We start from the raw sequence: 25,000 nt of genomic DNA on the forward strand, positions 1-25,000 counted from the left end.
GGGGGTGTGTAGTGGTAGGGGGCGTAGTGGTAGGGGTGTGTAGTGGTAGGGGGCGTAGTGGTAGGGGGTGTGTAGTGGTAGGGGTGTGTGTAGTGGTAGGGTGTGTAGTGGTAGGGGTGTGTAGTGGTAGGGGCATAGTGGTAGGGGCGTAGTGTTAGGGGGTGTGCAGTGGTAGGGCGTAGTGGTAGGGGGTGTGTAGTGGTAGGGGCGTAGTGTTAGGGGTGTGTAGTGGTAGGGGTGTGTAGTGGTAGGGGCGTAGTAGTAGGGGTGTGTAGTGGTAGGGGCGTAGTGGTAGGGGGTGTGTAGTGGTAGGGGTGTGTAGTGGTAGGGGCGTAGTGGTAGGGGTGTGTAGTGGTAGGGTGTGTAGTGGTAGGGGTGTGTAGTGATAGGGGTGTGTAGTGGTAGGGGCGTAGTGGTAGGGGTGTGTAGTGGTAGGGGTGTAGTGGTAGGGGGTGTGTAGTGGTAGGGGTGTAGTGGTAGGGGTGTGTAGTGATAGGGGTGTAGTGGTAGGGGTGTGTAGTGATGGGGGGTGTAGTGGTAGGGGTGTGTAGTGGTAGGGGGGTGTAGTGGTAGTAGGGGTGTAGTGGTGGGGCGTAGTGGTAGGGGTGTGTGGTAGGGGCGTAGTGGTAGGGGTGTAGTGGTAGGGGCGTGTAGTGGTAGGGGTGTGTGTAGTGGTAGGGGTGTGTAGTGGTAGGGGCGTAGTGGTAGGGGTGTGTGGTGGTAGGGCGTGAGGTGGGGGTGTAGTGGTGGGGCGTGTAGTGGTAGGGGGCATAGTGGTAGGGGCGTAGTGTTGGGGGTGTGTAGTGGTAGGGCGTAGTGGTAGGGGGTGTGTAGTGGTAGGGCGTAGTGGTAGGGGCGTGGTGTTAGGGGTGTGCAGTGGTAGGGGCGTGTGGTAGGGGTGTGTAGTGGTAGGGCGTGAGTGTTAGGGGGTGTGTAGTGGTAGGGGTGTGTAGTGGTAGGGGTGTAGTGGTAGGGGTGTGTAGTGGTAGGGTGTGTAGTGGTAGGGGCGTAGTGGTAGGGGTGTGTAGTGGTAGGGTGTGTAGTGATAGGGGTGTGTGTAGTGATAGGGGTGTGTAGTGGTAGGGGGTGTGTAGTGGTAGGGGTGTAGTGGTGGGGGGGTGTGTAGTGATGGGGCGTAGTGGTAGGGGGGTGTAGTGGTGGGGGGTGTGTGTAGTGGTAGGGGTGTAGTGGTAGGGGCGTAGTGGTAGGGGGTGTGTAGTGGTAGGGGCGTAGTGGTAGGGGTGTGTAGTGGTAGGGGCGTAGTGGTAGGGGTGTGTAGTGGTAGGGGCGTGTAGTGGTAGGGGTGTAGTGGTAGGGGCGTGTAGTGGTAGGGGGTGTGTAGTGGTAGGGGTGTAGTGGTAGGGGGTGTGTAGTGGTAGGGGTGTAGTGGTGGGGCGTAGTGGTAGGGGGTGTGTAGTGGTAGGGGCGTAGTGGTAGGGGGTGTAGTGGTGGGGCGTGTAGTGGGGGGGTGTGTAGTGGTGAGGGGGTGTAGTGGTAGGGGCGTAGTGGTGGGGCGTGTAGTGGTAGGGGGTGTAGTGGTAGGGGGGGTGTAGTGGTAGGGGGTGTAGTGGTAGGGGGCGTGTAGTGGTAGGGGGTGTAGTGGTAGGGGGGGGTGTAGTGGTAGGGGGTGTAGTGGTACAGGTGAGACAGACAGGTGAGACAGGCGGCGGCAGGTTACCGGGGACTCTGGAGCGCAGGAAGTAGAGGAACTTCCCGTTCTTGGAGTGCATGATGGCTCGTTCTATGAACTCCACCACAGAGTGACACCGGTCCTCAAACTTGGGGTGACACCACAGACTGAACGTCCCTGCAGGAGGACACGAGGACACTTTAATATAAAACTTTCTACCTGTGTGTCGGACGTGAAGCATCAGGACGAAACACGAGCAGCTGCAGAGCTTTACTGTAAATGTTATATTGTTATGCAAGCCTGTGGACAGCAAAACGCAGGAAGTCAACTACGACTCCCAGGGTGCACTTCACTCACAAACAGCCAATCACAGAGCTTCACATTAAGCAGAAACTGTCGAGAAAAGTGATTTTAAAATCTGCAGCTTTAAATTAATTCACTTTTAAATTTTGGGTCAAATTCTTCTCCATAGCAACAACAGCTGAGGCTCATGGGTAGTGTAGTATTTAGAGACACCAAACACCTGATTGGTCAGAAACAAAGAGTGTAAATAATTTTAATTTTATAATCTTTTGTTTTCTTGTCGGATTCAAACTTCGTCTCCGTTTCGGATCACGTGACCTTCTGATTCTAGTCGGCTTCGACCGAAAGTCTCGACCTCAACCGGCGTCTGAGTATCATCATCATCATCATCATCATTATTATTATTATTATTATTATTGATCTTCAGGCTGACGTGTAGCATCTGTGTGTGTGTGTGGTGTGTGTGTGTGTGTGTGGTGTGTGTGTGTGTGTGTGTGTACCTCTGTAGTGCTCCATGCGTGTGTGGTGTGTGTGTGTGTGTGTGTGGTGTGTGTGTGGTGTGTGTGTGTGTGTACCTCTGTAGTGCTCCATGCGTGTGTGGTGTGTGTGTGTGTGTGTGTGTGTGTGTGTACCTCTGTAGTGCTCCATGCGTGTGTGGTGTGTGTGTGTGTGTGTGTGTGTGTGTGTGTGTGTGTGTGTGTGTGTGTGTGTGTGTGTGTGTGTGTGTGTGTGTGTGTGTGTGTGTGTGTGTGTGTGTGTGTACCTGTGTGTGCTCCATGCGTGTGTGTGTGTGTGTGTGTGTGTGTGTGTGTGTGTGTGTGTGTGTGTGTGTGTGTGTGTGTGTGTGTGTGTGTGTGTGTGTGTGTGTGTGTGTGCTCCATGCGTGTGTGTGTGTGTGTGTGTGTGTGTGTGTGTGTGTGTGTGTGTGTGTGTGTGTGTGTGTGTGTGTGTGTGTGTGTGTGTGTGTGTGTGTGTGTGTGTGTGTGTGTGTGTGGTGTGTGTGTGTGTACCTCTGTAGTGCTCCATGCGTGTGTGGTGTGTGTGTGTGTGTGTGTGTGTGTGTGTGTGTACCCCTGTAGTGCTCCATGCGTGTGTGGTGTGTGTGTGTGTGTGTGTGTGTGGTGTGTGTGTGTGTGTGTGTGTGCGGTGTGTGTGTGTGTGTGTGTGGTGTGTGTGGTGTGTGTGTGTGTGTGTACCTCTGTAGTGCTCCATGCGTGTGTGGTGTGTGTGTGTGTGTGTGTGTGTGTGTGTGTGTGTGTACCTCTGTAGTGCTCCATGCGTGTGTGTGTGTGTGTGTGTGTGTGTGTGTGTGCGGTGTGTGTGTGTGTGTGTGTGTGCGGTGTGTGTGTGTGTGTGTGTGGTGTGTGTGTGGTGTGTGTGTGTGTGTGTACCTCTGTAGTGCTCCATGCGTGTGTGGTGTGTGTGTGGTGTGTGTGTGGTGTGTGTGTGTGTGTGTACCTCTGTAGTGCTCCATGCGTGTGTGTGTGTGTGTGTGTGTGTGTGTGTGTGTGTGTGTGTGTGTGGTGTGTGTGTGTGTGTGTGTGTGTGTGGTGTGTGTGTGTGTGTGTGTGTGTGTGTGTGTGTGTGTGTGTGTGTGTGTGTGTGTGTGTGTGTGTGTGTGTGTGTGTGTGTGTGTGTGTACCTCTGTAGTGCTCCATGCGTGTGTGTGTGTGTGTGTGTGTGTGTGTGTGTGTGTGTGTGTGTGTGTGTGTGTGTGTGTGTGTGTGTGTGTGTGTGTGTGTGTGTGTGTGTGTGTGTGTGTGTGTGTGTGTGTGTGTGTGTGTGTGTGTGTGTGTGTGTGTGTGTGTGTGTGTGTGTGTGTGTGTGTGTGTGTGTGTGTGTGTGTGTGTGTGTGTGTGTGTGTGTGTGTGTGTGTGTGTGTGTGTGTGTGTGTGTGTGTGTGTGTGTGTGTGTGTGTGTGTGTGTGTGTGTGTGTGTGTGTGTGTGTGTGTGTGTGTGTGTGTGTGTGTGTGTGTGTGTGTGTGTGTGTGTGTGTGTGTGTGTGTGTGTGTGTGTGTGTGTGTGTGTGTGTGTGTGTGTGTGTGTGTGTGTGTGTGTGTGTGTGTGTGTGTGTGTGTGTGTGTGTGTGTGTGTGTGTGTGTGTGTGTGTGTGTGTGTGTGTGTGTGTGTGTGTGTGTGTGTGTGTGTGTGTGTGTGTGTGTGTGTGTGTGTGTGTGTGTGTGTGTGTGTGTGTGTGTGTGTGTGTGTGTGTGTGTGTGTGTGTGTGTGTGTGTGTGTGTGTGTGTGTGTGTGTGTGTGTGTGTACCTCTGTAGTGCTCCATGCGTGTGTGGTGTGTGACTCCCTGCGATCTGAAGCTCAGGCTCAGGATGTATCTCGGGTCTGAACTGTCCCGGACCAGAAAGGATCCGTCTGGTTTCCCCTTCAGCTTCATCTCTGCGTCCTCCCAGTTCATCGGCCCCCAGTACCAGCCACACTGAAAACACACACACACACACGGACAGGTGAGCTCCGCCCCCCTCAGCTCTAAATCTACTTCATCCAAATTCTCAGCCCCGGGGCCCCCACCTTCTCCAGTTCTCTGAGGCTGGTGGCGAAGCTGCCGGCGTCGGGTCGACCGAGGGGGCAGCGGGGGACGAGTCGGGGAGGGAGGTGCTGACCGTCGGGACGCAGGGGGACCGGCCTCGGTAAACCTCTCAGGAAGGTGTCTGACCAACACACACAGGAAACAGCTGTTAGTCTGAGCAAACATCCTCGTATGTCAACGCCCCCAACGCCGCCAAGGGCGCCGTCTCTGCTTGTATTTCACAGTCACGGCCTCAAGTGAAGTTACAAACAGCACAATTTAAAGGTGAAGACTGAAAAGGTGTGTGTGCGTGTGTGTGCGTGTCACCGTTGAGGCTCAGGCTGTGTTGGATGGTGCTCAGGGAGGGGGGCAGGACCAGCGGTCGGGGGGGCAGAGACTGCATGGACGCCCCCACACTGCGCTCCATGAAAGGACCCTGCTGCTGAGGAGGACCCCCGAAATCATCTGGAGATCAACAAGAGACAGAAAGACGTGAACGTTACACCTGAGAGACACCTGCAGGGGGGGGAGACACCTGAGAGACACCTGCAGGGGGGGGAGACACCTGAGAGACACCTGCAGGGGGGGGGGGAGACAGGAGGACAGACACAAACACAGAGGAAGTGACAACAGACAGAAAGAAGAAGAAGAAAAGTACCGAGCAGACTGAGGCTCCGTCTGGGCGGGGGAGGAGGTGTCGGGGGGTGAAGAGAGTTCCCCCCCCTCCGAGAAATGTCCACATCAACCAGAGACACCGTCTCACCTGGACACACACACACACACACACACACACACACACACACACACACAGAGGTGTTAGAGCAGAGACGTGAAAAAGTTAGTTCAGTTCAACAGCAAACACAGAAGAAGAAGAAGAAGAAGAAGAAGAGGAGCTGAAAACACAGAAGAAGAAGAAGAGCTGAAAACACAGAAGAAGAAGAAGAAGAAGAGGAGCTGAAAACACAGAAGAAGAAGAAGAAGAAGAGGAGCTGAAAACACAGAAGAAGAAGAAGAAGAAGAGGAGCTGAAAACACAGAAGAAGAAGAAGAAGAGGAGCTGAAAACACAGAAGAAGAAGAAGAAGAAGAAGAAGAAGAAGAAGAAGAGCTGAAAACACAGAAGAAGAAGAAGAAGAAGAGGAGCTGAAAACACAGAAGAAGAAGAAGAAGAGGAGCTGAAAACACAGAAGAAGAAGAAGAAGAGGAGCTGAAAACACAGAAGAAGAAGAAGAAGAAGAAGAAGAAGAGGAGCTGAAAACACAGAAGAAGAAGAAGAAGAAGAGGAGCTGAAAACACAGAAGAAGAAGAAGAAGAGCTGAAAACACAGAAGAAGAAGAAGAAGAAGAAGAAGAAGAAGAGCTGAAAACACAGAAGAAGAAGAAGAAGAAGAAGAGCTGAAAACACAGAAGAAGAAGAAGAGCTGAAAACACAGAAGAAGAAGAAGAAGAAGAAGAAGAGCTGAAAACACAGAAGAAGAAACGTCCTCGTGTCTGAGCAGCGACCGCTCCGTCGTCCAGAGTTCTCTGCACTGTGATTGGTCTGTTTCTGCTGTTAACCGGCGGTCGTCGTAACAGTACTACCACAGTACTACAGTACCACCACAGTACTACTACAGTACAGTACTACCACAGTACTACTACAGTACTACTACAGTACTACCACTGTACTACTACAGTACTACTACAGTACTACCACTGTACCACAATACTACCACAGTACAGTACTACCACAGTACTACCACTGTACTACAGTACTACTACAGTACTACTACAGTACTACCACTGTACCACAGTACTACCACAGTACTACTACAGTACTACCACTGTACCACAATACTACCACAGTACAGTACTACCACAGTACTACCACTGTACTACAGTACTACTACAGTACTACCACAGTACTACTACAGTACTACCACTGTACCACAGTACTACCACAGTACTACTACAGTACTACCACTGTACCACAGTACTACCACAGTACAGTACTACCACTGTACTACCACTGTACTACAGTACTACTACAGTACTACTACAGTACTACCACTGTACTACTACAGTACAGTACTACCACAGTACCACTACAGTACTACCACTGTACTACTACAGTACAACCACAGTACTACAGTACTACTACAGTACAATACTACCACAGTACTACCACAGTACTACTACAGTACTACCACAGTACTACTACAGTACAGTACTACCACAGTACTACTACAGTACTACCACAGTACTACCACTGTACTACTACAGTACTACCACAGTACTACTACAGTACTACCACTGTACTACTACAGTACAGTACTACCACAGTACCACTACAGTACTACCACTGTACTACTACAGTACAACCACAGTACTACAGTACTACTACAGTACAATACTACCACAGTACTACCACAGTACTACTACAGTACTACCACAGTACTACAGTACAATACTACCACAGTACCACAGTACTACCACAGTACTACTACAGTACTACCACAGTACTACAGTACAGTACTACCACAGTACCACAGTACTACCATAGTACTACAGTACTACCACTGTACCACAGTACAGTACTACCACAGTACTACAGTACAGTACTACCACAGTACTACCACAGTACCACCACAGTACTACTACAGTACTACCACAGTACTACAGTACAGTACTACCACAGTACTACCACAGTACCACAGTACTACCACAGTACTACAGTACTACCACTGTACCACAGTACAGTACTACCACAGTACAGTACTACCACAGTACTACTACAGTACTACTACAGTACAGTACTACCACAGTACTACTACAGTACTACAGTACTTCTGTCGGCTTCATGTGTTCATGTGAGGAAGGCTCCAGCCTCCTCTTCCTCCACACAGCTGATGCTCTCAGCTCTTCATGACGTCAGCAGTTACTCACTCCGGCTGCTTCCTGTTTCAAACAGCGCCCACGCCTCGGACAGGAAGCGCTTTACACGTTCAGACTTTCATGTTGGATTTGTACTTGAGTAAATGTACGTGGTCACATGGTCACGTGGTCACATGAGGGTCGTTTTAAGACGGACTTGAACTAAACCTGAGCCTTTAAGGTGGATTTAACTTTGATGTCTCAGTACTGAATAAACCGAGTCAGGTAAAAATACCTCACCTGGTCTCACACACACACACACACACACACACACACGCACACGCTCACACACAGGTGTGTTCTTACCGGTGAAAGCAGGAGTGAAGGGCACCGGAGAGAAGGCACTGTGAGGTCTGGACACCTGCAGCCTGAGGACACAAACATCATCATCCTCATCATCATCACCATCACCATCATCATCACCATCATCATCACCATCATCATCACCATCATCATCACCTGACACTTCCTGCATCTGAACTAATCAGAGCGTCTGTTACTGAGACACACACACACACACACACAGTGAAGACATTATATTCAGCGTCACAGGTGAGTTCACCTGTCGCGTCGTTGTGAATATCTTCTGACTGAAGAAGCGGCGCTGTGCTACAGCGGGCTGCAGTCAAAATAACTCGACACACGGCCGTTAACGATGAAGAACGAATGATTATGATGCTGCAGAGGTTAAAGGGGGGGGGGGGGGGTCAGCCTGTCTCAGACCGGACCGGACCGGACCGCACGCCGCATCAAACTGGTCGTCCCAGAAGGAAGCGTCCTCTAAAGATGACGCACGAGAAAGCTGCAAACAGTCTGCTGAAGACAAGCGGACTCAGGACGTGGATCACTGGAACCACGTCCTGCGGTCTGATGAGACCAGGACGAACTTATTCGGTTCAGGTGAGGAGTACAAAGACCATACTGAAGCAGAGCAGGACCCCGTCCCTTCGGAGGAGCAGGGCAGCGTTCCAACATGGCCGCCCCCGCCTTGCTGAAGAAGCGGAGGGTAGAGGTGATGGACCGGCCGAGCGGGTCCAGACCTAAACCCCGCTGAGCGTCCTCAGGTGGGAGGAGGAGCGCAAGGTCTCTAACATCCACCAGCTCCACGACGTCATCGTGGAGGCGTGGAAGAGGACTCCGGCGGGGGGGGGAGGGGCATTTGGACGTTTTCACTCAGAGGTGAAGCACAGCGCCGTTTCTTCAGTGTGACGTGAGAAGATATTTACAACGAGGCGACAGGTGAACTCACCTCTGTGACGCTGTGCGTCGTCTGTTTCGTGCGAATAAATAAAGACTCGAAGGTTCAGAGTTGTTTTGTTTCCATGGTTACCAGCTTGTGGCAGGTGAGACGAGTAGTTACTGAGAAACATCAGTGACATCACCGTCTCACCTGTCCAAACCACGTGACACACACCTGAGCCCCCCCTCCCAACATCACTTTACTAAAATTAATCGCTGTTGCCACGGTTACCAGCTCTGTTTCATCAGAGCAGCGTCGGAGTTGAGTGTCAAACGATGCCGTCGCCATGACAACGCCTCGTGTCTCTCTCTCTCTCTCTCTCTCTCCCGAGCAGCGAGGATGCTTATCGCCATGACAACAGTTGCAAAAAGTTCTCTGAAGTTTGCTCTGCTTTTATTTTTAGATCAGTGCTGAAAACTGACCCGAGGCCAGCGTTACAAACTGCGGGGGGGCGGAGCACCAGGAGCACTGCGTCCAATCGAGACGTCACGACGCCCAAAACTGTTTTCTGATGCATGAAAAAAACAGTCGAGTCAACTGACGTGTCGACTGTTCAAAACATCAGAAAACTGAACGGAGGACGGGTTCAATCGATTATCTATTCCGGCTGATCAATATCACGTACGAGCTCGGCACTCGTCCCGTTACAGCTGGTCTCAGGTCAGTGCTCGACTCTGATCTAAAACAAACTGCAGAACAAAACTTCGGTTGTCATGGTGATCAGCATCCAGGAGACTCTGACCTATCAAACACAATATTAATGATCACTAGACCACACAGGGAGTCCACCTCCTGATGTGGGCCCGCCTCTTACCTGCTGCCGTCCTGCTCCGTGTTGCTGCAGGTGGACCCCCACACGTCCAGGAGACTCCCCCCAGACGAGGTGGACGATGCCAGGGAGGGCCTCTTGTCCAGCAGCCCCCCCGACCCCCCGCTGGAGCTCTTGGTTCTGAACAGCTTGCTGAGCCGGACCTTCAGGGACCCCCCTTTCCTCAGCTTCCCCCGTGGCGTCTTCTCCCCCTCCCTCCCTGCTACTACTACCTCCCCCTCCAGGACTACCAGGGGGGAGGCGCACCGCCCCGCTCCACCGGAGGCCACGCCGAGTTTGGGGGTGGTGGCGCGGCTCTGGGGCTGGGAACGGGACTGGTGCTGATGCTGTGGACGGGGGCTCGGGTCAGGGCTGGAGGCCGGGAGAGGGTCAGGGGAGACTTGGAGACCGCCGAGGGCTGCTGCAGCCTGAAGGGCCTGCGGGTGGACAGGGGGGTACGGGCAGGGGGTGGTGGTGCTGCCGATGGGGGGGAGGGACACCGCAGCACCGAGGACGGCCAGCGACGACCGGCAGTTCTGATCGGTGCAGACCCCCGCCTCCTCCGCAAGTCTGTGGACCTGCCGCATCAGACCACTCAGAGTCCCGCTGGAGAACACAGGCCCCGCCCCCCCAGACGTCCCACCGACTCCCCCCACCCTCTCCCCTTTCTCAGCGTCCCCCATGTCCCCTCCACCCCTGTCCCCTCCCTCCCCCAGCCTTCCCACCTCTTCAGACCCCAGACCTTCCAGAACCAGCAGGGCATCGCTGGTCTCACTCGGGTCCTCACCGGGCCCCATGCCCCCTGTCCCCGAGGCCAGCACACTGTGACAAGAGCAGCGAGGGAGAGGGAGCACCGTCTCACCCCCCCCACCTCCTCCGCCTCCCTCCCTCCCCTCACCCAGCTGGCCCAGCCTCCTGGCTAGAGCCAGGACCGGGTCCTCACTCCCGGTGGAGCAGTTCTTCCTGGGCTCCAGCAGGCCCAGACGCAGGGCTTGGTCCAGCAGGCCCGGGGGCCATTTAGCCAGTCGGTCTGTCAGCAGGCGGTGTCGGTGGCACAGGACTGACCCGGATTCAGAGTCCAGAGCCGGGACGCCCTGCTGGGGGGTTTGCGATCCGTCAGACCCCTTGGCCAGTCTGAGGACCGGGTGCCACTGGAGGAGCTGTGGCTGCTGTGGCTGCAGGTTTTCCTCTGCAGAGGGGATGCAGTTTGAGTTCTGGTCCTTCCCGCCTCCAGGCCCGTTACCGGCTGTTGTGCTACCAGGACCGGTACCTGATCCAGAGTCCAGGTGCTGTCTCTGTCTCTCTGCATCCTCCTGGAGGAACCCCGGGGGCGGCTGCTCCAGTCCGCACTCCAGGATGCGGTCTCCGGACCGCAGCAGGTTCTGAAACACCATCAGCTGCGCCCTCGACCCGTGCCCCCCCGAGCCGTGCTGCACCGGGAAGTCCACAAACCGCTGGGCCGCAACGGCAAAGTCCTCCGGCGGCGGAGGGGACAGCGGCGCCTCGGAGCCCGGCGGGGCCTGCGTCAACACCAGCCCGCCGTCCAGCTCGCCTTTCCCGGGGAGCGGTGAGCTGTAGTGCGGGGAGGCCGAGCCGAGGCCTGCCGAGGGGCCGCTGGGGTCCAGATCAAACCCGCTGCTGATGCCGCCTCCGCGGTGGCCCAGCACGGATTTAACGGGCCCGAACCCGCCGCCTCCGGACATCAGGTCGTCGGGCTCGTCCAGCCGGTCGTACTCCGCCGCGGACACGAGCCGCATCAGGACGAAGTCTGGAGACATTTCTTGTTGCGCGTCATTCATCGCGGCAGGCTAACGTTAGCTCCGCGCTTACATAACACCGATATAAATAAACAGCTGCGGAGCTAACGGCGGCTAGCTGCTGCAGCCTCCCCGCTAAGCTAACCGGGCAGCCCGACGGGACACCGACCGACAGCCATGTAAAGTCCGGACCGGATCGTGACGGTAACGGCTCCGCTGAACGACGTCAAAACATGAAAAGACATGAGAAACCCGCCCGGTGCTGCCGCTCGGTAACGTTAGCTAGCTGCTAGCCTCCTCCGGTGAGACGACATGGACGAGGCGGTGACGGGGCGCGCGGGCCGGCCGCATCAGTAATCGATCAGTGCTGATGGATAAACAGAGGCTCGGCACGCTTTGAACGGTGGACCCCGAAACCGAAACCTCCATCCGCTGAACACTTCCCGGTACCGGAGAGCCTCCGTCACTACCGGAGCTCTCTACCGCCCTCTCGCTCTGTGCGCGTGCGTGCGCAACATATTAAACCAACACAAACACCTGATGGCTCTAATTACTCAACGTTTGCAACCTTAGTCACAATTATTGATTAATCAGCCGATCAGTTTGTCAGTTATTGGGTTAATGTTTCCAGAAGAAACGGGACGCATCACGCGGCTCCGGTCCGTCCGTTAGTTCAGTGCTGAACGAATAAAGCGCCGTTATGAAACGAACGTCCCGGTTATCAAAGCGTGTCGGACTGGTTCCGCGTTCACGCGCTTATTTAATTTGGAGCGCGCGGCTTCCCGTCTCTCCGCGGAGGACCTGACCTCAGCTCTGCGTGACGTCAGACCGCAGCCCGACACGAGGAGGAGCTTAACGCCCGCCAAAACGTCGCGTCCGTGACGTCGCGCGTCGCTGCGAGCAGGGTTCGAACCTGCGCGGGGAAACCCCATTGGATTTCAAGTCCAACGCCTTAACCACTCGGCCATCGCAGCCGCACGTCACAGCGGGGCGGAGCCACAGTGCTGCTGCTGTTACGTCACCGGATTAGTTAGCAAGGCGGGCGTCGCCTCACAGGTGCAGCGGCTGAAGGTGGAGCTCACTTTGTTTTTGGTGGAGTGAATAACCCGCTCAGGGATCCTTTGAGCAGTTTCTCTGCTCATGTGATGTCATCATGTCATCACATGACATCATCATGTCGCTTATGAGCGTGTCCTCCAGCCCTCGGGACAAAATCCCAGCTAGGTTTCTATTGGAAGTCATGGATTGTATTGCGCCCTTTATAAACTATTTTCAACAGCTCGCTGTCTACTGGCTGCGTCCCTGATTTCTTTAAAACTGCTTGTGTCCTAAAGAGACCTGGGCTTGATCCCGCCCTCCTGGACAACTACCGCCCAATCTCCAAACCGCCTTTTATTTAGAAGATTCTCGAAAAACTGGTATCTAAGCAGCTGCTTGCTGCTGTCGTCAGCACCACAGGACTGCGACAGCCCTCCTCAAAGTCACTAATGACCTTTTAATGAACGCAGACGCAGGCACGAGCTCAGTTCTGCTGCTGGACTTCAGTGCTGCCTTTGACTCTATTGATCATGGCGTTCGTTTAGACAGACTGAGGCACTGGGGGGGCGAATCTGGCTCTTAACTAGACTGGTTCTCATCTTATCTGTCCAATAGGAAACTCTGTGTCAGCATTAATAACTTCATGTCATCCTTTTCCCATATCAAGTACGGTGTGCCTCAAGGCTCAATTCTGGGACCAATGCTGTTCTCCTTATACATGCTTCCTGTGGGTGATGTAATCCGCAGACATGTGATTTCTTTTCATTGTTATGCAGATGACACACAGTTGTACCTCCCTGTCAAGCCCACTGACCTCAGTACGCTGAGTTCTCTGCAGGACTGCCTGTCTGACATAAAACACTGGATGTTGATAAATTTTCTTCAGCTCAACTCAAATAAAACTGAAATCCTTGTTATTGGGCCCCAACACATCACTAAACAAATACTGCCATCTACTGGTGACCTGTCACAACACATCGAGCCTGTTGCAGGAAACCTCGGTGTTCTGTTTGATAGCAGTTAATGTTTTGAGCAACATATCACTGAGCTCGTCCAATCATGTTTCTATCACCTCAGAAACAAAACTCTGATTTCTATTTTAAATCTTAGTGATGCAGAAACTGTTGTACATGCTTTTATCTCCTCACTCCTCCATTACTGTAACAGCCTGTTCGCTCGTCTTAATCTAAACACTCTGACAGACTGCAGACTGTACAGGACTCAGCTGCTCGGCTGTAAACCAGGACCCAGAGGTGCGACCACGTCACACCTGGTTCAGCCTCTTTACATCGGCTCCCTGTTGGTTTCAGGACTGATTTTAAGATCTTGTTGATTACTTTTAAGGCTCTTCATGGCTCCAGACTGTATCTTAGACCTTGTAATCCCTTATGAACCTTCACGTAGTCTGAGGTCTTCGGGCAGGGGTCTCCTGTCTGTTCCTGAGTCCAGGATGGAAACTAAGGGGGACAGAGCTTTTGCCATCAGGGCCCCGAGGATCTGGAACAACCTGCCCGAAGACATCAGGCTGTCTGAGTCAGAGTCTTCGTTTAAGTCTCGTCTCAAAACACATTTTTATCAGAAAGCAGATCCTGGTTTTACCTGAACTGTTTATTTTATCTCTTTATATCTCGTCATTCGCTGTGGTTTTTATTTCTCCTGTTGTGAAGCACTTTGTACTTTTTTTGATAAGTGCTCTATAAATAGTTTTATTATAGCTTGTGAACTCCCCCAGTGATCAGTCGTTTATCTTCACCTGTATTATTTAATTTTATTATGTATCATCAAAACTGAAGTGCAGCACTTTAACAAATGTACTTTGCACCTAAACATGTAAATAGCTTCTCCGTGCAGACGTCACATGACGTTGTGTTTAACTTGCAGACTTCCTGTCCTGTATTTTTACGTTTTATATTTCACGTTTATTTTATAGACAGTGTGATGCGTTTCGACGCAGCTGCAGACGCTTCTTGTTTATGGTTGAAATAATCAAAGTTGAGCCTCGGTGCAGAAGTCGTCTGAAAAGCTTCGACTGATTATTTAAAGTGTCGTCGTCAGCGACCTCGTCCTCGGCGACGGTGCTTTCCTACAATGGCAGATCAATAATATCCACGTTTGTTAAAATGTTAACACGTTTGCACAAATGACAGAAAAATACAAATTTTCCTACAACTAATGTTTTCAGACATCTAAAAGGAAGAGATTACGCACAACAGGAATCAGATCCAACTCATCCGAGCCCGACTGAGGCACGTCAGTCTCAAGTTACCGCTGTTACACCTCATTCTGTGAGCGCTGCCCCGTGACTGCAGGGGGGCGCTGCTGCTGCTGCTGCTGCAGGGGGGCGCTGCTGCTGGGGGGCGCTGCTGCTGCTGCTGGGGGGCGCTGCTGCTGCAGGATGCTGCTTCATACCAGTGGTGAACATTGTTCAGTCTTGATACAGGTCAAAGTATTATTTAGGTGCTGCATATTTGTTTAGTTTCAGGTGCAGCAGGTAAATAAATTCTGCATCTAGTAATTCTCTCACCTTTAAAGACGAATAACACCACAACACATCTGGGGGGTGAAACATTCCCGAGGCAGGTGAGCAGAAACTCACCTGGAAAACTGAACAATATGCATCTAAAGATTGTCGGACACTTTGTCGTCTGTTTAAAGACAACATTAACCACCAACAGCCGTGCAACAGCGCCCCCTGCAGTCGCAGGATCCGGTGTAACAGCGGCAATACGTCACAAACGGGCCTGACCCTGAATCCGCCCCTCCATTAAGCTCGTTACACAGAAGGAAGTGAAGCAGCAGGTCTGATGAAACACCTGCAGACACCTGAGAAACTTTGTTCCAACAGAAAACAGCACAACACTTCGGCTCAGTGTGAAAAATGAAATTCTGCCGACAGATTTATAACAGCAAAGACATTTTACTACAAACAGTGGAAACACACAGTCGGATCCTTCTCGAGCGGCTGTTCTGACCAGCTCGTCTCCGGTCGGACATGTTTTAATCTCAGGTGTAGTTTTATACGTTCGTGTCGTCAGAAGAAGCAGCAGCAGAACATTCAGTACAATATAGACTTTATTAGTTCACTAAAGTTGAATATGAAATAAAAAGCAGATTGGCTTTAAATGATTCACAATTCAGTAATAATCTTGTTGCCAGGTTCATCATGTCAACAGGAAGTACGTCCTCCTACGGCTGCCGCACCTCTACAAAATAAAAGCCCTCTGAGGCTGGAAACACTTCACTTTCAACTCAAAGAAAATCATTGTGAACTTTATTTCCTAATCAGAGAACTTCCCCCTTGTTTGTTGCTGAAGGAAGTCGTCAAGTCTGATGTTTGATTACCGTTAATGACTGAAAGTGAGGTGATCGGACCCGGAGCCTAGGCGGACAGACGGCACCGAGCGTGCTCGCAGGTTTCCGCAGCCCCGTCGTGATTTTAACACCGACTACAAACTCAACGTCCCAACGAAAGTCCCCGTCAGCGAAGAGCTGAGCTGCTGCTACCAAACAAGTGACTTCAACAAAAAAAACAAAAATCATGGTTCTTTGTGGCGTCCGGTAAACAAACCGTCAGTGGGAGGCGGCCACCGAACTCAAGAGCCAAAGTTCAGCTTCCAATCAGCAGAGTCCAAAACATTTCATCAGTCCAGGAGTCCAACGACAAAAAAAAAAAAAGACCGAAATCACCAGAACTGCTTGGGGAATGTTTCATATCATTTTATTGGTTTTTTAACTTTATTTTCATCATAGCAATGGAAAAATATAACCTTATACAAACGTCTTCAATTCTCAGAATTTTTTTTTTTTTTTTTTTTTTTTTTTAAACAAGCAAAAATGGTGAGTGACCTTTTCCCAAACCAAGTGCAGCGGGGAAATAAAAACTGAAACGCTTCACCAGCAGCCCGCACAACTTCCAGGTCGAAGGTTTTACGGCTTCGCCCGTTTTATTTTCCGCTAACCTATTTCCATTTGGCACTCGCTCCTCTGAGGATTCCTCGTCGCTTTTTTACTTTTATTTTGTAGGAATTTAGTGCTGTTTGGATAAGAGCGTCAGACACCGACTGAGCAGGTGGAGGTGTTCGTGTCCGTCAGATCTCCGTCGCTGTTTTAGTGCTCGCAAGAAGAAGAAAATAAGAGCAACAAAAATCTTAAGTTTTCCACAGAAGTCCACAAAGTCCGCTCGATTTTTTATCTTTGATTCCTCAAAAGTCTTTTATTTTTCTCGTCGTGTTTTTTTTCTATTTCCCCTCCTCCCCCCCTCCCCCGGCTCAAGGGGCGGCGGCGGCGGCGGCGGGGCGGCGACGTCGTTGCGATGTCATAGTAAGAGCCCGGCTACAGCGAGAGAGGTGGATTGTGGGAGGAGGGGGGGAGGGCTCAAAGGTGAGTTTGTTTGTTTTGATTCGGGGATGGGAGGAGGGGGGAGTCAGAGTCCAGTCCACAGGCCGTCTAGGAGGAGGAGGGGGAGGTTTGTGGGGGTGGGGGGGGGAGTCGTCATCGCCTGCTGGAACTGAAGGTGGTGTGATGTCATCTCTCGCTCACACGTCTCTCTCTCTCTCTCTCTCTCTCTCGCGCTCGCTCACACACAGACACTCAGCTCACACTTCATCTCACTTCACTTCACTTCTGCTCCGACCGGACGCTCGCGACAAAGACAGAAGACTTAATTCCAGTGGGGCAGTTTGTCCTCATTCTTCACTGATGTCCATCTCTCAATCTCTCTCTCTCTTTTCCCCGACCAGCAACAATCTGAAAGAGGAAGAAACGCAGTCAGCAGCAGGACGGCGGCCCGGACACACGACCTGACTGTAGTGACGATGATGATGATAATAACAATAACAATAACAATAATAATAACAACAGCTGGTCTCAGATGTTGTGGTTGGTTTGTACATCAGACACTCAGAGTGGTGCATGATTTCTCTTCACAGACCAGAACAAACTAACTTCTCTGAACGGATTCCACACAGAGGCTGCAGAGTGTGCGTGTGTGTTCGAGTGTGTGTGCGCTCTGACCAGGCCTGGCTCTTGAGCTTGCGGAGCTCCTTGGTGGCCCAGGTGGCCAGCGTCTTGGTCTTGGTGGTTTTGGAGCGGCGACCCTCCGTCAGCAGGTCGTTGATGAGCGGACGAACCTCCACCAGCTTCATCACGTCTTTACCGAACGCCGTGCACAGGTCGCTGAGCACGCACAGAAAACAGACGTCAGCCACAAACAACAGAACCAGAGTCCCGTTCCTCCCCCCTCCCCTCCCCTCCTTACCCAATGAGTCCGGCAGCGTTGGCCACCACGCCGTCAGAGTGATCTTCATCCTCAGCTATGTGATGGATGAAGGAGAGGATGAACTCCACCCGAGGCTGAACCAGCATCACATCAGCTACAGGAGGGAGGGGGGAGAACACGAGGGGAGGGGGGGAGGAAGGAAAACAAAGATTAAAACAGGTGTAACTTCAGAACTCAGCGGCGTCGGTTTAAAAATCAGCTGTTTGTTTGTTTGTTGGGTCTCGCAAAACCAGGAAGCTTTAACGTTGGGCCGCAGCCCGAAGCTCTCTGGGTGAAAAAGACCCGCATTTCTCTGCGACGTCGTAAAATCCTCCTGATTCACTGCTGACAGGAGGAGGAACCGACGTCACCCGACACTGTGGTCATGTGATCAGACTGTCGTAGCTCTTACGGTGTACGTTTTCCTGGTCCCCCTTCAGGCCCTGGATGATCCCGGTGTAAGCCTCCAGACAGCCCTCCCTCAACTCGTTCAGGTAGTCCACCATGTCGTAGTCCGTCTGAACACACACAGAAGTACAGGTTAAAGGTTACACCAGACTTAACGTCACATTAGTGTCGTGTAACGAGCCGACACTACAGAGGACACACGTCTGAACAGAAAACCCAAATATCGGCACGGACACCAAAGGGCTTCGATAAACTACAACTGCAAAGAGAAACCGGAGAGAACAAAGCTTCGCGGCGTCGACACAAACAGTCGCAGGCAGCTGAAGCGAGTCGGTCAACAGGCAGAACAGGGTGCGGTCTCAGGTAAACGTGGTTTGTTGTACATCACAGTCAGCGTGGTGCATGATTTATCATCACAGACCGACACACCGGAGATTCTCCTGTGACTGATGAGCCGAACCAGCAGTCAGCAGCTCCTGTCTGCAGTGGACCCGTGGACGGACAGACAGCTGTCTCTGGATCACTGTGAGACTGAAGGAAACTCAGAAACAGCAGGATTCTCAGGCAGGTTCTGCAGCCGCTTTCTCCTCTGGCGTCTCAGTGGATTTATAAGGTTTATTCTGGACGATTCAAAGTGTTTCATGTCTGAGTTCAGATCTGAGTTAGGACTCTGAGGAGGAGCAGGTTTCTGACTTAAATCCAGCTCCTGCAGTGCCCCCCTTTCAGCTCTGCGGCGCCCCCCTGTGGAGGCTTTAGTCTCTGTCCTGCTGTCTGTTACAGACCAGGTCCTGTCGCGTCACCAGGGTTAACACGTCGTCCTGAACGACGAGTTAAATTACTGGCGAGCCCAGAGGAGCCCCCCCCTCCCCCTCCCGACTGAAGGAAGCTTTACAACACGTTCATGTGATCGCACACGACTTCCTGTGTGCTTACCTTGTCGACCTGCGCCTGTGAGGCCTGCTGCAGGGTGTCCAGGACGATGTCCAGGTATTTCTTAAACTCTCCTCCGATGGCCAGAGCGATGTCTCCGAACGCCGAGAGGATCTGCGGCTTCACCGACCGATGGACGTTCTCGTTCTGAACACAGAGAGTTCACGTGAGAACAGCTGGAGCAGAGAAACGGGCAGCGACAGACAGGACGAGCAGAGGTGGAGGACAGGAAGAGGTGGAGGACAGGAAGAGGTGGAGGACAGGAAGAGGTGGAGGACAGAGAGGAAGACAGGACTGCGGTTTATAGCCGCACGAGCAGCTGGACTGGACTTCTTTTGTGATTTTCTTGATCAATTGAGCGTTTGGTCTGTAAATATTAGCAAATACTGAGAAATGTTCTTCACAACTTTCGCAGAGTGTAGGCGACGTTTTTAAACGTCCCGTTTGGTCTGACCGACGCCGTGTTCGCACCTCGGCGACCAGCAGGGGGAGACGTTCGGATTCACACGCTGAAGACGCTCAGTCAGGCGTTTGTCGACATGCGAGTCGCGGTGAAGCAGAGCGATGGGTGGAAACCTGCTGGTCGCGCTCTGGAGCCAACAAATCATCAAGGACAAGAAATTAAATCATCACATTTGAGAAGCTGGAACCAGAGAAATCAAAACGATTCATCAATTATTGTTGCCAATTAACTTTGTTGATCGCCTAATCGATAAATTGACTGTTTCAGCTCTGACTGACAGTCGCGGGTTAACACACGTTGACTGACGTCCTCAGCTCGCTGCCGAGTTGCTTTGTTTATATGAGCTACAGGAAATGACGGCGCTGACGGCAGGCGGAACGGGGCGGAGCCTCAGATAAACGTGGTTAGTTGTGCATCACAGCGTCTCAGCGTGGTGCATGAGTCATCATCACAGAGCCCACGCTGCCGCCAAACACAGCGCTTCATCTGTTAACGAGCAGGAGGGGGCAGAGAGACAGGTGGAGAGAGACAACACAACGGGAGGGTGAGACAGCTCTTCCTCTTCCTCTTCCTCACCCCGAGGTTCTCCAGCAGCAGCTGCATGATCTCGTCACAGTAAGGCAGGATGTTGGACATCAGAGCTCTGCACAGGTCACACACCAGCCCCACCGCCGCCAGGCACACCTGCAACATCATCATCATCATCATACACCTGCACCATCATCATCACACCTGCAACATCATCATCATCATCATCACCTGCAACATCATCATCATCACCTGCACCATCATCATCATCATCATACACCTGCACCATCATCATCATCATCATACACCTGCATCATCATCATCATCATACACCTGCATCATCATCATCATCATACACCTGCAACATCATCATCATCATCATCATACACCATCATCATCATCATCATCATCATCACTCTGAGCGCTCGCACTCGGCAGCTTCTCAGATGCAGTTTGTTCGTTTCATCTTCATCGTTCCACACAGGGCTGCAGGTGTGAACTGCAGGTGTTTTCAGATTAAAAGCTCGGTAACGTGACGCTGAGTAACTACGGCACCCAGAAAATATATTGGTAAATTAAATTTAAGAGAATTTCTATCATTTCCTCCTGACGCCTGTGTTCCTGCGTTTAACACCTGGCTGCCAATCACATTTCCGACTAATAAAGTTAAACAGTAAAACATCAGCAGGTCACATGATGACACCAGGTGGAGGCGGAGCCAAACCGCCAGGACTGCTGACAGCGCCAACCTCCGGAGACCGCGGGTCCTCCGACGGCCGCTTGAGGCTCCAGAAGCGAGAGGGACCGTTTATCTAACTCACCTGTTTAACATATTAAAGTTCTGCGTAATAAGGACGCGGCTGCTCTGAGGCCTCGGCGCCACGCCTGTCCCTGTTTTTGGATTAGCCGGAGCGGGACGCTGCCGAGACGGCGATGGCCGGAGCCGCCGGGAGCCGCCCACTTTGAGCTTCACATCGGCTCTTCAGAAAGCTGCGGTGGCGTCACGGACGCAGGCTGCGGTCGTACCTGATACTCGGCGTAGTTCTTCAGTCCGATACCCAGGAAAGGCTTGAAGGCATCCATGTACTTCTGGAAGTCGCTGCCCAGAACTGAAACACAGAACGACAGTCAGAGTTCAGCCTCGTCCCGACGCACGCCGAACCACACGCTGCGTGTGTGTGTGCGCGTGTGTGTGCGCGCACCTTCGACCAGCGTGGACACGGCCATCAGAGCGTCCTCCTGGACTCCTCCGGAGCCGGCGGTGCTCTGAAACATCCGCAGCAGAGACGCCATCACCACGTCTGAGATCTGCAGGGCGTCCTGATGCTGCACTTTACGCAGGACGTTCTGCAACAACACACAGGAAACAGTCCACAGCGCTTTCTTCACAATAAGAGCTTCGAGATCACCAAAGTAAGAGAGTGCTTCGACTGACGGCTCAGGTGCGTCGTCTCACCTGTAGAGTGGCACACAGCAGGGACTGCAGGTCGTTGAACTGGATTCTGTCTGAGGTGCTCTGGATGTGCGACTGGGGACACAGGAAGTCGCATCATTACACAGGAAGTTGCATCATTACACAGGAAGTCGCATCATTACACAGGAAGTTGCAGCAGATGTAAACTGGATGTTTTTTCTAAATTAAAAACTTTCAAATGTAATTAAAACGCTGCTGTTTCGTTTCCTCTGCCGCAACTATTTATTCTTTTAAATTTAGGGAAAAACAATCACTGCACTTTAATTGGTCTATTTTCATCTTCTCTCATTTATTTAATTTTAACTGTTTCTAGAAATCGTTCTGAAGCATTTCTTTGTCTTCGCTGAAACACTTAAGGTGCGGTGTGCGATTCCAGAGAAATCCAACACCACGATACAGAGCGACCAACGACGCAGCAAGTGACGTAACTAACGTTAGCTAGGTCGCGGGTTAGCAAACTGTCGCTGCAGCTGCTGCTGCGAAGCTAACAGCCAGAGAGGACGAGACGGTTTCCCAGAGCAGCACAGCAGCTCCAGACAGCGACGCTCACAACTCTGCTGCTGCTACAGCTAACATCACAACAGCAGCAGATCTTAAACTACAGTCAGCTGAGTGTCTGCAGGCAGGTCGTTTAACGTCACCTGACACAGATCGTGGCTGGAGTGCTTTGCTGGAGGTTTGAATTTGACAAAAAGACGTGTACTGGATTTGAATCGCTGACCCTTTAAATATGCTAATTTTATGTACAACTTGACTGAAATGGCTCAAAATTGACTGTGGAGCAAAATAATTGTTTTTTTTCTATTAATGATCTATTAATGTCAGTTAACTTAAAAACTTGAAAGCTTTCAAATGAAGCTTCTGTCTCCAGACACTCATCTGTGCATCAGTTGAGCCTTTTGCTCATCAGGAAAATCAGAAATACTTTATTGATCCCTGAAGGGAAACTCTTTGTTACAGTAGCTCATCTTTACGTCAGCGCACACAGGAGAAAGTACTAGAAAAAATAAACACTATAAACCAGGTCAGAAATAAATTAAGTATCCTGTCGGTATAAGTATAAGATAAACTAAGTGTCAAGTTTATCTTATACTTATACCGACAGGATACTTAATTTATTAATTTAAAATGTTTCCACACAAAGATTTTCAGAAAGTTTAAATATGAATCTGAACGTAAACGCAGGATGTTTGACACGGAAGCGCCTCTCACCTCCATCTGCAGGACCCGCTGCAGCCGCTCCATGATGACCAGAGTGGTTTTCTGGACCGCGGGGTAGCAGTCCTTTGCGCTGTTCTTGACGATCTCCATCAGAGCCTCGTAGGCGGCAGAGCGCAGGTTGTTCTGGTGGCCGTCGGGCCTGAAGAGGAAACAGCAGCAGGATTAAATATCCATTTACACGCATTAAAGCTGGTGCAAGTGACTGTCACAAGTCATCCATCTGCTGTACAAATGTACAGAAAAGGGACAAATCAGGGCACACAAGGGTTAAAGACTTCTGAGGAAGGGTTCAGTAAACATTAAGACTCAAAGGTCTGTTTATATTAAACATATTTTCAAGCCAAATCACTTTATTAATATTTCAAAAGCTAAATCCGATGTTTGCAAAGCAGGAAATGACATTAAAGTAATGTAATTAAAAGATATTAAAAAGTACGGCTACAGAACTGCTGCTCAAGTCAAAGTGACTGCACTGATCTCGCAGGACGGGCGTAATGATCCGGGCTCTCGGAGAGCGCAGACCTCGGCCCGGGACAACAGTCCAGCCTTGTATGATCTGTCAGTCTGCGATGTTTGTCGTGTGTTTAGAAGCAGCGGACCGTTCGCTTTAATTACGACGGGTTCACGCGCGACAAATCAGTTCATTTTGCCGCCGACACCGGTGTTACAACGAGCTCCCTCGCAATGCTAACGACAGTGGGAAATCATCCGTGTCTCCGCCCCGTGATGCCGACCCGGCCACAGTTCAGTGCATCGGCTAAAAGAAAACCGACAGAATTTGAAAAACCATCCTGTTAAGTCAGTTTCAAGTTTGATAAAAACAAAAGTGCGGGCAGGACAAACGAAAGGGAATCTGTGTGTGTGTGTGTGTGTGTGTGACAGTGAGACCGTGTGTTGAAGCAGTTTCGTTTTTCTAAACTTTCCTTTCTGGTTCGGTGAGCAGTGAAACGCTCCGCTCACTCTCCACTGAAACCAGGAAGTCTCTGCAACAGGAAGCCGTCACACCACAAAGACCGCGCGCGTGTGTGTCTGTGTGTGTGTCTGTCTGTCTGTGTGTGTGTCTGTCTGTCTGTGTGTGTGTCTGTGTGTCTCTGTGTGTGTGTGCGTGTGTGTCTGTCTGTCTGTCTGTGTGTGTGTCTGTGTGTCTCTGTGTGTGTGTGTCTCTGTGTGTGTGTGCGTGTGTGTTACTCTGACAGCGGTCATTATCTTCGAGCCGAAACAACTTGCACGACTTCACTGTATTAGTTCTCCTACAGACGTGTTAAGCCCGCCCGTCTCCCCGCTCTACCTGTCTGTGGTCTCCAGCAGCTTCTGGACGATGATTTCGAAGGATGAGGACAGACAGTAGGTGCTGGGCTCCTCCTGGTCCTCGGCAGCGTCGGTGGCTTCATAGGCCGCCTCAGCCAGAGACGAGAAGGCCTGACGGGAGGAAACCAGAGCATGTTGACTCATCGTTGGTGCTGAAGCTGAACAGCAGCTTCTTTAACCTTCATCTTCTCAGCCACTAAGCACATGCTCTCCATCAAAGACAAGTCTACCGCATAGTTCCAGGAACTAAAGGAGCCCTGAAGGACCCAACTGGATCTGATCGTCTGTTTCCACCACAGGAGCTTTTCCTGGGACCCAGGAACTATTTCAAGTACCCAACCTGTGCTTTGATCAGTGGAACCAAGAAATGTAGTTCCAGGTCTTAAAAAGGTCCTGCTCCTGAGGGTCTGATAGGTCCAGGGCCCCCACAGTCTGAAGACTGTGGGGGCCCTGGACCTATCAGGGCACAGTATGTAGTGCTGAACGTCACCGATTGGTCGAACAAGTCGTAACGAGAGAACAAAAAACACACAAGGAACTATTTCATTTGCTGATTGTACCGCAGACAGGAAAGAGCCAGGCGGGCGCTTTGTGTTTCCGCTGCGAACGCTCTGCGATCAATCATCTGATCCGGTCTCTCAACACGTTCGTTCCTCTACGCTCCAGCTCACCCAGCAGACGTTGGAGGCCACTCTGGGCTCGGCCCCCAGGCCCTCGATCAGACACTGCAGCAGGGGGGCCAGGTAGACCTCGTTGATGGCGGCTTCAGGCAGCAGCTCGCAGATCCTGCCCACCGTCCACGCCGTGGTGTCCCTCACCACCACGCTGGGGTCCTTCATCAGCTCGATCAGCGTCGGCATCGCCTGGGGAAGACAAGACTTACTGAGGAGGGGCTCGTTACTCTGTCTGCAGAAGCATAATGAAGTCTAACGTGAGGCGGAGCGCTCAGTAACGGTCCCGTCCCGTCCCAGGTGCTGCTCGCTCTCAGAGGTGGGAAACGGAACCAGACGTGCTGCGAGAGTCAAACCGTTTCTCTTGTAAAACTGAAGCAAACTGAAACCCTTTGAGATGAACCTCACCTTTGTGCCGCTTGTCCAGGTGAGCGTTAACGCTCTCCACCCTCAGCCAGTTACAACGAGCAGAACAAAGCTGGAGTCGTGCTTCTCCGCACTCGGCTGGCCCTTTCTTTTACACGTCTAA

General features: G+C 51.6%; 2 protein-coding genes and 2 non-coding genes across 6 annotated transcripts in view; all 4 read right to left on the reverse strand.

Annotated features, from left to right (window-relative positions):
• LOC122868840 (suppressor of cytokine signaling 7-like) overlaps window positions 1–12,421 on the reverse strand; it is a 21,191-nt gene extending 8,770 nt beyond the window's left edge. Inside the window, exons 1-7 of one of the 2 annotated variants that reach the window (XM_044181207.1) lie at window positions 9,423–12,421; window positions 7,675–7,736; window positions 5,117–5,221; window positions 4,786–4,923; window positions 4,461–4,600; window positions 4,200–4,368; window positions 1,679–1,807 (exon numbers count right to left, since the gene is read on the reverse strand). In XM_044181207.1, coding sequence (XP_044037142.1) covers window positions 1,679–1,807; window positions 4,200–4,368; window positions 4,461–4,600; window positions 4,786–4,923; window positions 5,117–5,221; window positions 7,675–7,736; window positions 9,423–11,215 — 2,536 coding nt within the window. In that variant the 5' untranslated portion in view covers window positions 11,216–12,421. The remainder of the gene's footprint in view (window positions 1–1,678; window positions 1,808–4,199; window positions 4,369–4,460; window positions 4,601–4,785; window positions 4,924–5,116; window positions 5,222–7,674; window positions 7,737–9,422) is intronic. The other variant, XM_044181208.1, reaches the window with a different exon arrangement.
• trnas-uga lies at window positions 12,066–12,147 on the reverse strand. Its single transcript has one exon. It is a non-coding gene; the product is annotated as a tRNA-Ser (tRNA).
• A 2,844-nt stretch (window positions 12,422–15,265) lies between the features above and the next one.
• Window positions 15,266–25,000, reverse strand: part of kpnb1 (karyopherin (importin) beta 1) — a 24,140-nt gene continuing 14,405 nt past the window's right edge. For both annotated transcript variants that reach the window (XM_044181211.1, XM_044181212.1), the window contains exons 11-22: window positions 24,472–24,663; window positions 23,781–23,911; window positions 22,484–22,631; window positions 21,254–21,325; window positions 21,000–21,144; window positions 20,824–20,906; window positions 19,846–19,953; window positions 18,810–18,953; window positions 17,881–17,986; window positions 17,469–17,583; window positions 17,225–17,386; window positions 15,266–16,957 (exon numbers count right to left, since the gene is read on the reverse strand). In XM_044181211.1, the coding sequence (XP_044037146.1) occupies window position 16,957; window positions 17,225–17,386; window positions 17,469–17,583; window positions 17,881–17,986; window positions 18,810–18,953; window positions 19,846–19,953; window positions 20,824–20,906; window positions 21,000–21,144; window positions 21,254–21,325; window positions 22,484–22,631; window positions 23,781–23,911; window positions 24,472–24,663 (1,407 nt within the window). In that variant the 3' untranslated portion in view covers window positions 15,266–16,956. The remainder of the gene's footprint in view (window positions 16,958–17,224; window positions 17,387–17,468; window positions 17,584–17,880; window positions 17,987–18,809; window positions 18,954–19,845; window positions 19,954–20,823; window positions 20,907–20,999; window positions 21,145–21,253; window positions 21,326–22,483; window positions 22,632–23,780; window positions 23,912–24,471; window positions 24,664–25,000) is intronic.
• Window positions 17,699–17,838, reverse strand: LOC122869607. Its single transcript, XR_006376364.1, has one exon. It is a non-coding gene; the product is annotated as a small nucleolar RNA SNORA79 (small nucleolar RNA).

The sequence above is a fragment of the Siniperca chuatsi genome, linkage group LG21 (genome assembly GCF_020085105.1).
Source record: "Siniperca chuatsi isolate FFG_IHB_CAS linkage group LG21, ASM2008510v1, whole genome shotgun sequence".
NCBI lineage: Eukaryota > Metazoa > Chordata > Actinopteri > Centrarchiformes > Sinipercidae > Siniperca > Siniperca chuatsi.